Source organism: Bombina bombina, chromosome 11 (genome assembly GCF_027579735.1).
Source record: "Bombina bombina isolate aBomBom1 chromosome 11, aBomBom1.pri, whole genome shotgun sequence".
NCBI classification, from domain to species: Eukaryota; Metazoa; Chordata; class Amphibia; order Anura; family Bombinatoridae; genus Bombina; species Bombina bombina.
Window position 1 is genome coordinate 76415757 of NC_069509.1, and position 18116 is coordinate 76433872.

At 38.9% G+C, this 18116-nt stretch overlaps 1 protein-coding gene across 1 annotated transcript in view; it reads right to left on the reverse strand.

Annotated features, from left to right (window-relative positions):
- MYO15A (myosin XVA) overlaps positions 1 to 18116 on the reverse strand; it is a 628913-nt gene that overhangs the window by 319896 nt on the left and 290901 nt on the right. The window contains 1 exon segment of the mRNA XM_053694925.1: positions 10200 to 10261. Coding sequence (XP_053550900.1) covers positions 10200 to 10261 — 62 coding nt within the window.

The following is an 18116-nucleotide window of genomic DNA, read 5'->3' on the forward strand; positions in this document are numbered from 1 at the left end:
GGATATGTACAACTGCGGTCACAAAAAGTGCAAACCATATGAGTATCTAGATAAAACTAAATCATTTAAGTCCCAAAGTGACAGGAGATGTTTTCCAGATAAAAACATGTATGAACTGCACGACTTCTAGTGTGATATACATGCTTACTTGCGAAGTGTGTGGAGTACAATACATAGGCCTCACCTCCAGGGACATTAAGACACGAATACGGGAGCATATATCTACCATCACGAGAGGCAAATCTCAAACACCCCTGGTGCGGCATTTTACTGAAAACCATAATGGGGAAATTGGTACACTCAAATGGTGTGCCATAGAAGAAGTGAAAATTCCTAAAAGGGGAGGAGATTTCGATAAACTTTTGGCAAAAAGGGAGATGTTCTGGATACTCAGACTGAGAACTAGATTTCCAGAAGGTCTGAATTCCAGATACAATATAATAAACTATTGGGAATAAGATATCTCTATTTATAATATTATTTTTATAATATTATTGTTATCACATATACACCAACGGCCTACAGAATATATTTAAGTCACATCCACTGTCAAGTAAAATTATCATCACTTTTTCTTAGAGTTTTTAGTTAAAACGTAAACATAAATACAGGTTAGTAAGGGGTTAATCAAAATTGGTCCCTGACATACAGGGCTTTAATAAAGTTCAATGATATCCCAAAAAAAAAACAACCTCCCCCCCCCCCCCCCCCCCGACTATGAAACTCAATACTGAAAAGTTATACATCTCTTAATTTGCCCTTTCAAATATACCCTAAGTTTCAGGGACATAAGAGAAAGAAAAGAAGAGAAAAATAATAATTTGTCACAGTTCTCTTAGACACCAAAATGGAATTTACATAGGAAGTCATTGACTATACAAAGAGTTAAATCTTATTGTTAAGTATATACAAAGGAGTCAGTGATCATACAAAGAGTTAAATCCTAGTGTTAAGTATCCCTTAGGTGCTTTTAATTAGAGGGAGGGATAAGCGCTTTTTTATCCTATCAGTAACATTTTAGTGGTTCTTAAAGGCAAGGAGGGTACACACACACCATGCTATGATTACAGCAATCTGCCGAAACGCGTAAGCCCGTGTGCTGCGCTTTCCTCTCTTCAAATGTGGCAGGCTGTCACAATTCTTTAAAGTCTATTTTACTTTTTTGGAAATAAAATATTGCTTTTATACACGGAGTGTGGAACTGAATTTTTCTTCATGATTGCCCTAAGTTTAACAGATCTTTTACATTAAAAAAATACAAATTAACCCCTAACAGTAAACCCCACCCATCCAACCGGTCAAAATAAAACTCTAACTCTTTAAGGGCAATCAGATCTTTAGTGCTCAATAAAAAAAATAAAAAGCCATAATCTAAAAAAAACAACCTATCACTAACCCCTGGTCTCCTCTGAACTTTAGTAGCGGTGGGTAACAAGCATGCTCTATCGAGGACATCTCAGATGGGATGAATTGTTGGAAAGCGTAGTCATCCCTAATGTTGAACGCTAAGCAAATCTTTTCTTTGAAGGAAATGCTGTGCGCTTCGAGTAGACAGCGCAGCTCCTCCATAATATACATTCCATGTTACAGCAGGTGTAAGGCAAGCAAATCATTTATTTGACGTGAGGAGGGGTCATGCAGTGTCTTGTAGGATTTCACTGCCTTGTAACGACAGAGGCATGCAGGTGCCCTGCAGGGGGTTGGATAGTAGGCCGCAAAAGGGACAGTCAACACCAGAATTGTTATTATTTTAAAAGATGGATAATCCCTCTATTACCCATTCCCCCAGTTTTGCATAACCAACAGAGTTATAATTATACACGTTTTACCTCTGTAATTACCTTGTATCTAAGCCTCTGCAGACTACCCCCTTATTTCAGTTCTTTTGACAGACATACATTTTAGCCAATCAGAGCTCACTCCTCAGTAAATTCACGTGCATGAGCTCAAAGTTATCTATATGAAACACATGAACTAACACCATCTAGTGGTGAAAAACTATCAAAATGCATTTAGATTAGAGGCGGCCTTCAAGGTTTAAGAAATTAGCATATGAACCTCCTAGGTTAAGCTTTCAACTAAGAATACCAAGAGAACAAAGCAAAATTGGTGATAAAAGTAAATTGGAAAGTTGTTTAAAATGACATGCTCTGACGCCAGGCTGGAGTTCCGGGGGAGGAGCTAGCGTGCAAGGCCAGGTGAACACCTGCTCTTCATTCCCCTTCAAGTCATTGGCGGCAGTTACCCGCGCCGAAAACCCTAGACCTGGGGCGGCTTGTTTAGCCCGTCTTCTAACGCTACCGGAGCTCCATTAAGTGCAATACCACCGCACTAGTATTACTCATTATCAACGCTTGAATAAACTGTTTGTTTTGGCTTTTGCCCCACCTTAAGCTCTTAACGCTGACACCCTGACCAGCTATATTCTGAGACCGGAGTAAAAATCTCCTGTCGAACAATATCTTCTCTTCTCCCTTCTCCACGGAAGTTTCCTTGATAGGGGGATATAAACATCTCTCTCTGATGAAGTCAACCCTTACCTGGGCTTACCTTGGCATCGGTTAACTCCGATACACCTTGCTGCACGCACGTAGCGTAGTGGCACATTTCTGCTTCATTTGTATTACAGACCCATCGGAGGCATTGGCGGTTGGAAAAGGCGAACGGTCACTCCAGGTGACAGCTTTTACCTGGTTAGAAGCTACTCACCCAGGACACTTGCTGGACATCCCGGGTCTCCCTCCGTGGCGGACCTTCCTTCACCTGCCGGTCGAGCCGGGCTGCGCTCCTCCCCCCCCACCGATGCTGCGTGAGGGGGAGGCATTAGGACTGCTGCTCACACGCAGAGGCTTAGACGTGCTGTACACCTAGCCCGCTCCGTGAGGCGCCTCATCTGACAGAGGACCTGGTTTCTTCTCCCTGAACCCACTCATTGAAGCTTTTAACTTTGTTCCTGCTCCCCCCCTCCCACCGATGCTGCGAGACGGGGGCATCCATAAGCTGTTTTCGTGGGAACCAAGGTAAGCCCAGTTAAGCCCTCATTGCGGTGCAAGAATAGACTTTATCCTTTTTCTTATTGTGGGCAAAATCCCTCTACAACTAGCCTCATCTTATGAGTTGACAGAAGCCTATATGGTTATACAATTTCTCCCTTCTTACTAAACGCTAGAAGCGGATTAAAACAAAAGAAAATTGGACTTGCTTTCAAGGCAATCAAACAGCCGTTAACATTTGCAAACAAGCAGACTCTTTTGATATCATTAAGGATAATTCTCCTCTCTATTGGCATTTTTCTTTGGAGACTTTTAAAAATACCCTAGTTGAAGATCCTCATTCATCACACATCACCCATAATAGGTGGATCGACCCAGAACTCTTTTTAGTTTAAGTGCGAGCAGGGGAAAATCTCGCAGGGTACTTTAAATTGCTTGGTTAGGCCATAGAACTCCCTGACTCACTGAATAGTCATTTACAACAATTATAAAGGTTACTTCTGGAACTGCCTTATATCAAGTTATAGATTGTTATGCAAAATAACCTCTGCTTATTTTTTCTACTGTTACGATCTTGCAAAAGACAGAACAAGGGAAGGGGTAATTACGTTCAGGGACAAGAAGGGGGGGATACTAGTAGATTTTGTAGGCTGAATTTGGTTAAAATAATTACTAAAAGTTAAGGTTACTTTATTGTTTCTGAAAGAGAAAAAATAAGTTACTTTTGAATAATTGACACATGATTTACAAATGACTGTAAAAGGTCGTGTTTAATGCATGATATATTTGGGTAATCTCTTTATCTCCAATTTCTATACACTGTGCTTTTTTTCTGAATCATAAAACTTAAGAAGCTGAATTGGTTCTCTCTCTGAAATAGTACAGATACTGGTTTTAACAAATAGATAGTTTTTGCTCATTATCTGTTCTTCTTCAAACTTTCTAAGCTTTGCAAAACTCTTTCTCGAATCCCTAGCCGACTGCCACAGTTGCTATATACACAACTCACCCCGGTGTGGTCTTTTTTTTTTTTTTTTTTTTTTCTTTTCTTTTTTTTTTCTCCTCTTTCACCTCACCCTGTGCCTTCTTTTTTCCTTTGTCCTACACATAATAATAATAATATTACACTTAAAATTGTAATCCACACCTACCCAATCACTATCCCTCCACTCCTATATATTCTAAGCACTGATCACCTTTCACATGATAATTAGTCACATGGACAAATTTTTATCAACACAAGCCAAAAATTCACCCGCAACTATGGCGGCCCGTCAAAGGGAAAAGAGAAATAAAAATATTACTGAAAATGCAGCAGACATTCACATTCCTAGTGCTAGCCCTCTACATACAGCTGAAACATTAGACATTCAAGCTTTAGTGTCCAATATATCCGATGCACTAACTCCAAAATTTGACTCCCTCAAACTAGAAATTAAACAAGACATCACGTCATTATCAAATGAATTTAAACAGTTCACTGCTAGACTTTCAGAGGTCGAACAGAGAACCTCGGATTTGGAGGATCTAACACTGACTCAGAACTCTAAATTGGAGGTTCTAAATACCACCCTATTAAAAGTTCAGAGCAAATTAGAGGACTTAGAAAATCGGGCCCGGAGAAATAATTTCAGAGTGATAGGAGTCCCAGAAGGCAAACAATATGAGGACCTGTACAAATTGTTAACAGTTACTATTCCCCAATTGCTAAAAATTCCACACTCCCAATCACAATTCATATTAGAGAGAGCGCATCGAATAGGCCCACATATCACAGATAAAGAACGCATAAGAACTAAACCTAGACCTATTATAGCGAAAGCTTTAAATTTCCAGGACAAAATTACACTTTTACACTACTATCGTAAACATCAGCCTATATACTTAGGAGAAGCAAAAATCATGATTTTCCAAGACTTCTCTGCAGAAACTGCTGCTAAAAGAAGAGAATTAGCCCCAATATGCACAAGACTAATAAATCATAATATTAAGGCTACAATAACCTACCCAGCCAGATTTAAGATCTCAGCAAACGATCAAACCTACTTTTTTGACTCAGTTAAAAATGCTGAGAAATTCTGTACCGAGACTTTCCCATTAGAAAACTTAGGACTTTGAAAGCATAAGTTAGGATGCTCTTAATATTTATCAGATAACAATTTAAAATGTATAATTCAGGCTTTGTCAAGCGTTACGATAATACCTGGGATGGGAACTTAAAAAGTCCCAGGAATAAGCTTTTCCTCCCCTTATTTTTTCCATTTTTTTTTTTTTATTTTTTTTTCTCTTCTTTTTTTTTTTTTTTTTTTTTTTGCTTTTGTTTTACCTTGCCCTGTCTTCTTTGGTCTTATTAAAAGAAATTAATGCTGTCTGCTTTTAAAGTGACCTCTTGGAATATAGGGGGCATCACATCACCTATTAAACGTAAATCAATTATTTCACAGTTAAGAAAAATAAATTCCGACATTGCTTTTCTGCAGGAGACCCATTTAAAAATGGAGGAAGTTCTTAAACTCAAGACCTCTTGGGTCAATGAAGTGCTGGCCTCCCCGAGTATTCAGAGGAAAGGTGGAGTAGCAATCCTACTGGGGAAAAGGCTTAAATATCAAATTCTCCACGTATTTGCGGATTCGGAGGGGAGATTCTTATTGGCTAAAATTAAAATATCTAATACAATATATACACTGTGTAATACTTATGCTCCCAATATATTTAGCTCTTCTTTTTGGGACACTCTCCAAGCTAAGCTAATTACATATAGAGAGGGTTACCTAATTCTTGGCGGGGACCTAAATATGGCACCCCAAAGTCCCCTAGATAGACTAAGGCACAAAAGCGCCTCCCATAGAACAAAAAGAGATAATCTAGAAACAAAAATGTACCTCAGACTATACCAGGTCCTTGGAGTTAGAGACATCTGGAGAATCCTGAACCCGGATTCTAGGGAATTCTCTTGCATCTCTAAGGCACACAAGAATAGATGTATTTCTCCTAGATGAAAGGCTTTGTGCGTCAAGACTGTCCACTGGAATTCTTCCTATTTGCATTTCAGATCATGCCCCAATCTTTTTAGAGCTTAACACCAACAACGCTACTCCAAGATATTCCAGGTTCTATTTCCCAACATACTTAGCATCCGATCTTAAATTTAAAAATTGGCTTATTTCAAAATTCCGAGAATTCACCTCCTTTAATCAGGATTATGTTAACCGCCCGATCATTTTTTGGGAAGCAGCCAAGGCGGTATTAAGGGGAGAGATCCTAGCCTATACCATTAATAGGACAAAGAAATTTAAACTTAGGGAAAAAGAAATCTTAAAATCTATCTCTAATTCATACAACTTATATCTCTTAGATAAATCTTCAAGAAGTTGGCAAAAATATATTCAAGCATTAAAAACAAGGGATGCCCTTCTGCTATATAAAACGAACCCAGAGGGACTTGAAGTTTCAAGCAAAATTATATAGATACGGTAGTAAAACTGGGAAAATCTTGGCAAGATTAGTAAAAACTAACAAATCCCCCTCATTAATAGACTCCTTACAGTCAGAAGGGAAAACTATAACGGCCTCAGAAGAGATCACCCAGGTCTTTACAAAATACTATCAGGATCTATATTCCCTGAAACACTCAAATGTTTCTGAGCAAAGTTCTTTCTGGAAAAAGATTGTTTTCTGCACGTTATCTCCTGATCTGATTGAACCTCTTAATAGCCCCATATCTGAAATAGAGATCTCTAAAGCAATTTAAGATCTGGCCTTAAATAAAGCTTCAGGCCCTGATGGCCTTCCTAACGAATTCTATAAGATCCTATCAATAGAAATTTCACCCTATCTTTCCTTGGTCTATAATGATATATACATAAAGGGTATCACCCCTCCAGCTACCTTTGCAGCATCATACACCACCCTAATTCTTAAACCAAGAAAAGAGCCGGATAAAAAGGAATCTTATAGGCCCATTGCATTGCTCAATGTGGACTACAAAATAATGGCCTCAATCTTAGCTTCAAGGCTTCAGCTACTTCTTCCTAAGGTCATTCATAAGGACCAGGCGGGATTTTTACTTAATCGAAATTCTTCAGCAAAGATAAGGGAACTCTTTTTAACCATAGATTACTTCTTCAGGGAGGGGAGAGGGGAGGGGGGTAGAGCGGACACCCTGGATGCTGCAATTATTTCAATTGATGCTGAAAAAGCCTTTGACTCAGTTCACTTTGACCATCTTTCTTATTCTCTTCAGCAATTCGGTTTAACTGGTAACTTCCTTAGTTATGTCAATAATCTTCATAAATCTGCCTCCACTAGGATGATAGTTAATGGCATACTCTCTTATGATATATATCTCAAGAGAGGAACTCGTCAGGGGTGCCCCCTTTCCCCCCTCCTCTTCGATATCTCTATCGAACCTTTGGCCATATATGTTAGACAATGTCTTGAAGGCATTAAGATTGGTAAGAAGGAGATGAAAATCGCACTCTACGCTGACGACATTTTAATTTACATTTCTAATACTCGTATTAATATCCCGAAATTATTATCAATTATTAAACAATTTGGTTCCTTCTCAGGCTACAAAGTAAACACATCGAAATCCGAGCTTATATGGATCAAGCAACCAAAGGACCCCCCCACAGATATCCCATTTAAAATAGTGACTGATTTCTTCACTTATCTTGGCATCATAATATCTGCCAACCCTAATGAGTGGTACAAACTTAATATACCCCCAGTCCTGAATAAAATTAAGGAGGACTTAAAAAAGTGGCAAAGTATCCCCCTTTCCCTTTCGGGTCGAATTGCCCTTTATAAAATGGTATGTCTTCCGAAACTATTATACATGTTACAAAATACCCCAGTGATTCTTAAGGGAAAAGACATTCTCCATCATAACATGGTGCTGAGGAAATTTATCTGGCAAAACAAGAAACCTAGAATCTCTCTCCTTAAACTCTCCCTTCCCAAAAGATACGCTGGGTTGGCCTTGCCAGAAATATTAAACTATACAATCTTGCTTTTCTGGCTCGTTTAATTATGGACTGGATATTTGAGAAGGACTACGTCACGAATAATGAGCTTGAAAAAAGCATAGTAAATCCCTTTGCACCTTCAGCAATTATCCACTGTACTGTTACCTCTCTCCCTAGTGAGCTAAAAAAATTGAAGACCATGTTTATTCCATTGCAGGCCTGGTGGAAAATCTGTAAACTCCTTAAAATAACACATAAAGCATCCAAATGTATTCCCTTAACCGGTAACCCTTTCTTTCAAGCAGGAATTCAATCATCCTTATTCCAAAAATGGAAAACCTTGGGGTTAAATAACATTTCTCAATTTTTAGACATGGAGAGAAAATGTATAAAAACTTTTGGCTCACTAAGAGAGGAGTTTGGTCTTTCCCATAAGGAATTCTTTGCTTATCTACAAGCAAGGCATTTTGCTATGGGTCTGGTTGATGAATTCGGCTGGAATTGGACAATGGGACCCATAGAGAAGTGGCTAACATTAACTAAAAATGGCCTCACGTCAATCTCCCCCATATATTTAGACTTAAACTCCCTAAAAGGAGATCTCAATTTGGAAAACATCTCTATCAAATGGGGAGCAATTTTGCAACAGAATTTGGAGGACAGTAAAATAATTGAATTTTCAATTGACGAGGTCTCACGAACTACCCTTTCTTCCTCTTGGAGAGAATCCCATATAAAACTTTTATCTAGGACCTTTTTCACTCCTGAGAAAGGTTCTAGATGTAGAAGTCTGGACTTTAATTCTTGCCCCAGATGTTCGTTTCCTGCAGCTAATCTCATACATATGATTTGGGAATGCCCAATTATCTATCAATTTTGGATGAAATTACAATTTTGGCTTGGGACAATGGGGATCTCCCCTCTGATTCTGTTACCATTTGATATAGTATTTCTTCGAAAAGAACCGGAAGGCCAATCTGCAAATACTAAAATTATTAATTTAGTCATACTAGCGGCACGAAACTTGATTTTCAAAAAATGGAAATGTAGGACAGCCCCCAGTATCCAAGAGGTCAAAAGCTATCTCAAAAAACAATGTATTCTGGAACAGATTGACACTAATCTAAATGACGAAAACGATGTTATTAAATTCTTTGGAAAATGGTCAATCTTCATCCGGAATCTATCATCATCTGAAACGGAATACATAATATATCCATTTAGAAACACAGAACTGGTTTTACTTGGCTTATGGCAATAATTTAGTGCAGACACCCGGAGCTCTTTAATCCCTACCTAAAGTTTTCCCTTTTTTTTTTTTTTTTTTTTTTCTCTTTTTTATCATTTTTTTCATTTATTTCCCCGGTTGTTTTGTTTCTCCCGCTATTAGCGGGAGAATTTAGTAACTTAATGTAAGAAGAAGACAGGGGGTAATGGGGGGGGAAAAGGGGGAAAAAGGGGGAAAAGGGGGAAAAAGGGGGAAAAAGGGGGAAAAAGAAAAATCCAACAATTAGGTGTACATAGAAAAACAAGGATTGTTATAGTAAAGCACTACTTGATCATTGTTAATGTGAATATGTATATGAATTTGTGCTATGTAAAATTGTATTTGAGACACCTTTGTTGGACACAAATAAAAAATTAAAAAAAAAAAAAAAATGACATGCTCTATCTGAATCACAAAATATTTTTTTTGAGTTTCATATCCCTTGAAGTCATCACCAATACTGAAGAATACATTAGCACTTAAAGGAACAGTCTAGTCAAAATTAAACTTTCATGATTCAGATAGGGCATGGAATCTTTTTTACAACTTTCCAATTTACTTTTATAATGAAATTTGTTTTCCCTTGTGCTACAATGTAAGTCTGTCAAAAGCACTGAGATAATCATAAGGGGGTAGTCTGCAGAGGCTTAGATACAAGGTAATCACAGAGGTAAAAAGTATATTAATATAATGCAAATGCAAAACTGGGGAATGGATATAAAGGGATTATCTATCTTGTTAACAATAACAATTCTGGAGTAGACTCTCCCTTTAAAAGAATATGAAAGCTAAAATTAAAATTCCATGATTCAGATAGCTCGAACAACAATTTTCCACTGTCTGGGAAGTTTCTATCTATCTATAAGTGACTAGGAGCTACATACACAACAGTAAGGAAGAATATGAGAAAAATAAGCATTTCCGAGTATTTCAGAAGTTCTTCAGATGGCTCTCAGTGATGGTACTCACTAGTAACATGGCTTGCTGATTGATGTAGGCCTGCTGATGAGCATACATGGCTTGTTCCATACCTAAAGAGATACAGAGGAGAGGTTTGTTAGTTTGGGAATGACAAACACTGCAAGAGACACAAGGAGTATTTCTTTCATGTAATTAACAAGAGTCCATGAGCTAGTGACGTATGGGATATACATTCCTACCAGGAGGGGCAAAGTTTCCCAAACCTTAAAATGCCTATAAATACACCCCTCACCACACCCACAAATCAGTTTTACAAACTTTGCCTCCAAGGGAGGTGGTGAAGTAAGTTTGTGCTAGATTCTACGTTGATATGCGCTCCGCAGCAAGTTGGAGCCCGGTTTTCCTCTCAGCGTGCAGTGAATGTCAGAGGGATGTGAGGAGAGTATTGCCTATTGAATGCAGTGATCTCCTTCTACGGGGTCTATTTCATAAGGTTCTCTGTTATCGGTCGTAGAGATTCATCTCTTACCTCCCTTTTCAGATCGACGATATACTCTTATATTTACCATTTCCTCTACTGATTCTCGTTTCAGTACTGGTTTGGCTTTCTACAAACATGTAGATGAGTGTCCTGGGGTAAGTAAGTCTTATTTTCTGTGACACTCTAAGCTATGGTTGGGCACTTTATTTATAAAGTTCTAAATATATGTATTCAAACATTTATTTGCCTTGACTCAGAATGTTCAACTTTCCTTATTTCCAGACAGTCAGTTTCATATTTGGGATTATGCTTTAAATTATCATATTTTGTCTTACCTCAAAAATTTGACTTTTTTCCCTGTGGGCTGTTAGGCTCGCGGGGGCTGAAAATGCTTCATTTTATTGCGTCATTTTTGGCGCGGATTTTTTTGGCGCAAAAATTCATTTCCGTTTCCGGCGTCATACGTGTCGCCGGAAGTTGCGTCATTTTTTGACGTTATTTTGCGCCAAAGATGTCGGCGTTCCGGATGTGGCGTCATTTTTGGCGCCAAAAGCATTTAGGCGCCAAATAATGTGGGCGTCTTATTTGGCGCCAAAAAATATGGGCGTCGTTTTTGTCTCCACATTATTTCAGTCTCATTTTCATTTGCTTCTGGTTGCTAGAAGCTTGATGTTTGGCATTTTTTTCCCATTCCTGAAACTGTCTTATAAGGAATTTGATTTATTTTGCTTTATATGTTGTTTTTTCTCTTACATATTGCAAGATGTCTCACGTTGCATCTGAGCCAGAAGATACTACAGGAAAACCACTGCCTACTGGATCTACCAAAGCTAAGTGTATCTGCTGTAAACTTTTGGTAGCTATTTCTCCAGCTGTTGTTTGTAATAATTGTCATGACAAACTTGTTAAAGCAGATAATATTTCCTTTAGTGATGTACCATTGCCTGTTGCAGTTCCCTCAACATCTAAGGTGCAGAATGTTCCTGATAACATAAGAGATTTTGTTTCTGAATCCATAAAGAAGGCTTTGTCTGTTATTTCTCCTTCTAGTAAACGTAAAAAGTCTTTTAAATCTTCTCTCTCTACAGATGAATTTTTAAATGAACACCATCATTCTGATTCTTTGGACTCTTCTAGTTCAGAGGATTCTGTCTCAGAGATTGATGCTGATAAATCTTCATATTTATTTAAGATGGAATTTATTCGCTCTTTACTTAAAGAAGTACTAATTGCTTTAGAAATAGAGGATTCTAGTCCTCTTGATACTAATTCTATACGTTTGGATAAGGTTTTTAAAGCTCCTGCGGTTATTCCAGAAGTCTTTCCTGTTCCTAATGCTATTTCTGCAGTAATTGCTAAGGAATGGGATAAATTGGGTAATTCATTTACTCCTTCTAAACGTTTTAAGCAATTATATCCTGTTCCGCCTGACAGGTTAGAATTTTGGGACAAAATCCCTAAAGTTGATGGGGCTATTTCTACCCTTGCTAAACGTACTACCATTCCTACGTCAGATGGTACCTCGTTTAAGGATCCTTTAGATAGAAAAATTGAATCTTTTCTAAGAAAAGCTTATCTATGTTCAGGTAATCTTCTTAGACCTGCTATATCATTGGCTGATGTTGCTGCAGCTTCAACTTTTTGGTTGGAAACTCTAGCGCAACAAGTAACAAATCGTGATTCTCATGATATTATTATTCTTCTCCAGCATGCTAATAATTTCATCTGTGATGCCATTTTTGATATTATTAGAGTTGATGTTAGATTTATGTCTCTGGCTATCTTAGCCAGAAGAGCTTTATGGCTTAAGACTTGGAATGCTGATATGGCTTCTAAATCAACTCTACTTTCCATTTCTTTCCAGGGAAACAAATTATTTGGTTCTCAGTTGGATTCTATTATTTCAACTGTTACTGGTGGGAAAGGAACTTTTTTACCACAGGATAAAAAGTCTAAAGGTAAAAACAGGGCTAACAATCGTTTTCGTTCCTTTCGTTTCAACAAAGAACAAAAGCCTGATCCTTCGTCCTCAGGAGCAGTTTCAGTTTGGAAACCATCTCCAGTCTGGAATAAATCCAAGCCTGCTAGAAAGGCAAAGCCTGCTTCTAAGTTCACATGAAGGTACAGCCCTCATTCCAGTTCAGCTGGTAGGGGGCAGGTTACGTTTTTTCAAAGAAATTTGGATCAAATCTGTTCACAATCTTTGGATTCAGAACATTGTTTCAGAAGGGTACAGAATTGGTTTCAAGATGAGACCTCCTGCAAAGAGATTTTTTCTTTCCCATGTCCCAGTAAATCCAGTAAAAGCTCAAGCATTTCTGAATTGTGTTTCAGATCTAGAGTTGGCTGGAGTAATTATGTCAGTTCCAGTTCCGGAACAGGGGATGGGGTTTTATTCAAATCTCTTCATTGTACCAAAGAAGGAGAATTCCTTCAGACCAGTTCTGGATCTAAAATTATTGAATCGTTATGTAAGGATACCAACGTTCAAGATGGTAACTGTAAGGACTATATTGCCTTTTGTTCAGCAAGGGAATTATATGTCCACAATAGATTTACAGGATGCATATCTGCATATTCCGATTCATCCAGATCATTATCAGTTCCTGAGATTCTCTTTTCTAGACAAGCATTACCAATTTGTGGCTCTACCGTTTGGCCTTGCTACAGCTCCAAGAATTTTCACAAAGATTCTCGGTGCTCTTCTGTCTGTAATCAGAGAACAGGGTATTGTGGTATTTCCTTATTTGGACGATATCTTGGTACTTGCTCCGTCTTTACATTTAGCAGAGTCTCATACGAATCGACTTGTGTTGTTTCTTCAAGATCATGGTTGGAGGATCAATTTACCAAAAAGTTCTTTGATTCCTCAAACAAGGGTAACCTTTCTGGGTTTCCAGATAGATTCAGTGTCCATGACTCTGTCTTTAACAGACAAGAGACGTCTAAAATTGATTACAGCTTGTCGAAACCTTCAGTCACAATCATTCCCTTCGGTAGCCTTATGCATGGAAATTCTAGGTCTTATGACTACTGCATCGGACGCGATCCCCTTTGCTCGTTTTCACATGCGACCTCTTCAGCTCTGTATGCTGAACCAATGGTGCAGGGATTACACGAAGATATCTCAATTAATATCTTTAAAACCGATTGTTCGACACTCTCTAACGTGGTGGACAAATCACCATCGTTTAATTCAGGGGGCTTCTTTTGTTCTTCCGACCTGGACTGTAATTTCAACAGATGCAAGTCTCACAGGTTGGGGAGCTGTGTGGGGATCTCTGACGGCACAAGGAGTTTGGGAATCTCAGGAGGTGAGATTACCGATCAATATTTTGGAACTCCGTGCAATTTTCAGAGCTCTTCAGTTTTGGCCTCTTCTGAAGAGAGAATCGTTCATTTGTTTTCAGACAGACAATGTCACAACTGTGGCATACATCAATCATCAAGGAGGGACTCACAGTCCTCTGGCTATGAAAGAAGTATCTCGAATTTTGGTTTGGGCGGAATCCAGCTCCTGTCTAATCTCTGCGGTTCATATCCCAGGTGTAGACAATTGGGAAGCGGATTATCTCAGTCGCCAAACGTTGCATCCGGGCGAATGGTCTCTTCACCCAGAGGTATTTCTTCAGATTGTTCAATTGTGGGGGCTCCCAGAGATAGATCTGATGGCCTCTCATCTAAACAAGAAACTTCCCAGGTATCTGTCCAGATCCCGGGATCCTCAGGCGGAGGCAGTGGATGCATTATCACTTCCTTGGAAGTATCATCCTGCCTATATCTTTCCGCCTCTAGTTCTTCTTCCAAGAGTAATCTCCAAGATTCTGAGGGAATGCTCGTTTGTTCTGCTAATAGCTCCGGCATGGCCTCACAGGTTTTGGTATGCGGATCTTGTCCGGATGGCATCTTGCCAGCCATGGACTCTTCCGTTAAGACCAGACCTATTGTCACAAGGTCCTTTTTTCCATCCGGATCTGAAATCCTTAAATTTAAAGGTATGGAGATTGAACGCTTGATTCTTGGTCATAGAGGTTTCTCTGACTCCGTGATTAATACTATGTTACAGGCTCGTAAATCTGTATCTCGAGAGATATATTATAGAGTCTGGAAGATTTATATTTCATGGTGTCTTTCTCATCATTTTTCTTGGCATTCTTTTAGAATACCGAGAATTTTACAATTTCTTCAGGATGGTTTGGATAAGGGTTTGTCCGCAAGTTCTTTGAAAGGACAAATCTCTGCTCTTTCTGTTCTTTTTCACAGAAAGATTGCTATTCTTCCTGATATTCATTGTTTTGTACAAGCTTTGGTTCGTATAAAACCTGTCATTAAGTCAATTTCTCCTCCTTGGAGTTTGAATTTGGTTCTGGGAGCTCTTCAAGCTCCTCCGTTTGAACCTATGCATTCATTGGACATTAAATTACTTTCTTGGAAAGTTTTGTTCCTTTTGGCCATCTCTTCTGCTAGAAGAGTTTCTGAATTATCTGCTCTTTCGTGTGAGTCTCCTTTTCTGATTTTTCATCAGGATAAGGCGGTGTTGCGAACTTCTTTTGAATTTTTACCTAAAGTTGTGAATTCCAACAACATTAGTAGAGAAATTGTGGTTCCTTCATTATGTCCTAATCCTAAGAATTCTAAGGAGAAATCATTGCATTCTTTGGATGTTGTTAGAGCTTTGAAATATTATGTTGAAGCTACGAAATCTTTCCGTAAGACTTCTAGTCTATTTGTTATCTTTTCCGGTTCTAGGAAAGGCCAGAAAGCTTCTGCCATTTCTTTGGCATCTTGGTTGAAATCTTTAATTCATCTTGCCTATGTTGAGTCGGGTAAAACTCCGCCTCAAAGAATTACAGCTCATTCTACTAGGTCAGTATCTACTTCCTGGGCGTTTAGGAATGAAGCTTCGGTTGACCAGATCTGCAAAGCAGCAACTTGGTCTTCTTTGCATACTTTTACTAAATTCTACCATTTTGATGTATTTTCTTCTTCTGAAGCAGTTTTTGGTAGGAAAGTTCTTCAGGCAGCGGTTTCAGTTTGAATCTTCTGCTTATGTTTTTTGTTAAACTTTATTTTGGGTGTGGATTATTTTCAGCAGGAATTGGCTGTCTTTATTTTATCCCTCCCTCTCTAGTGACTCTTGTGTGGAAAGATCCACATCTTGGGTAGTCATTATCCCATACGTCACTAGCTCATGGACTCTTGTTAATTACATGAAAGAAAACATAATTTATGTAAGAACTTACCTGATAAATTCATTTCTTTCATATTAACAAGAGTCCATGAGGCCCACCCTTTTTTGTGGTGGTTATGATTTTTTTGTATAAAGCACAATTATTCCAATTCCTTATTTTATATGCTTCGCACTTTTTCTTATCACCCCACTTCTTGGCTATTCGTTAAACTGATTTGTGGGTGTGGTGAGGGGTGTATTTATAGGCATTTTAAGGTTTGGGAAACTTTGCCCCTCCTGGTAGGAATGTATATCCCATACGTCACTAGCTCATGGACTCTTGTTAATATGAAAGAAATGAATTTATCAGGTAAGTTCTTACATAAATTATGTTGTTTACCTAATGCCTTGTCTGTGCCTATCTGCCATTCAATATATTCTATATACAATTATTGACTTTAATTTGCTCTGGGTGACCCTTATATCAAGGGCATATGGTGATACTATTGACTGACAGCAAGCTATAAGCATATCAATAAATAGTAGGAGCTCCTCATGGCTGGTTTGCATTGCTTACTAGGTAGGGAACTTCTGACCCCAGCAACGATAACACTGGTTGACATATAAGTACCTGGCTGACATAAGTACCCAATTTATAGCTCAGTATTACTAAATGCAGCCCAAACTCCACTAAAAAGGGGCATAAAAGTCAAACATAAAGGGACAGTCTAGTCAAAATTAAACTTTCATGATCCAGACAGTGCATGAAATTTAAACAACTTTCCAATTCTCTTGGTATTCTTTGTTGAAAGCTAAACCTAGGTAGGTTAATATGCTAATTTCTAAGCTCTTGAAGGCTGCCTCTTATCTGAATGCATTTGACAGTTTTTCACAGCTAGAGGGCGCTAGTTCCTGTGTGCCATTTAGATAACATTGTGCTCACGCCCGTGAAGTTACTTATAAAAGGGCACTGATTGGCTAAAATGTAAGTCTGCCAAAAGAGCTGAGATAAGGGGGCAGTCTGCAGAGGCTTAGATACAAGGTAATCACAGAGGTAAGAAGTGTATTCATATAACCGTGTTAGTTATGCAAAACTGGGGAATGTGTAATAAAAGGATTATCTATATTTTTAAACAATAACAATTCTGGAATAGACTGGTCCTTTAAACTTTCAAGATTTAGATACAGCATGGAATTTTAATAGGCTTTTTTTTCATCTGTTGTCAAATTTACTTAGTTCCCTTGGTACCCTTTGTTGAATAGCATACCTAAGTAGGGTCTGGAGCAGCAATGACCTCTTATGAGCTAGCTTGTCATTGGCTCACCAGATGTGTTTAGCTAGTTCCAGTAGCTCATTGCTACCCTGGAGCTGACTTTAACAATATGTTAACCCCTTTGGAGTAGTTAAATACATAGGCCTAGATTTGGAGTTTGGCGGTAGCCGTGAAAACCAGCGTTAGAGGCTCCTAACGCTGGTTTTAGGCTACCGCCGGTATTTGGAGTCACTGAAAATAGGGTCTAACGCTCACTTTTCAGCCGCGACTTTTCCATACCGCAGATCCCCTTACGTCAATTGCGTATCCTATCTTTTCAATGGGATCTTCCTAACTCCGGTATTTAGAGTCGTTTCTGAAGTGAGCGTTAGAGCTCTAACGACAAAACTCCAGCCGCAGAAAAAAAGCAGGAGTTAAGAGCTTTCTGGGCTAACGCCGGTTCATAAAGCTCTTAACTACTGTACCCTAAAGTACACTAACACCCATAAACTACCTATGTACCCCTAAACTGAGGTCCCCCCACATCGCCGCCACTCAAATTTTTTTTTTTAACCCCTAATCTGCAGACCGCAAAGCGCCGCCAGCTAAGTTATCCCTATGTACCCCTAATCTGCTGCCCCTAACCCCGCCGACCCCTGTATTATATTTATTAACCCCTAACCTGCCCCCCACAACGTCGCCGCCAGCTACTTACAATAATTAACCCCTAATCTGCCGACCGCAAAGCGCCGCCACCTACATTATAGCTATGTACCCCTAATCTGCTGCCCCTAACACCGCCGACCCCTATATTATATTTATTAACCCCTAATCTGCCCCCCTCAACGTCGCCGACACCTGCCTACACTGATTAACCCCTAATCTGCCGAGCGGACCGCACCGCTACTATAATAAATGTATTAACCCCTAATCCGCCTCACTAACCCTATAATAAATAGTATTAACCCCTAATCTGCCCTCCCTAACATCGCCGACACCTAACTTCAATTATTAACCCCTAATCTGCCGACCGGAGCTCACCGCTATTCTAATAAATGTAT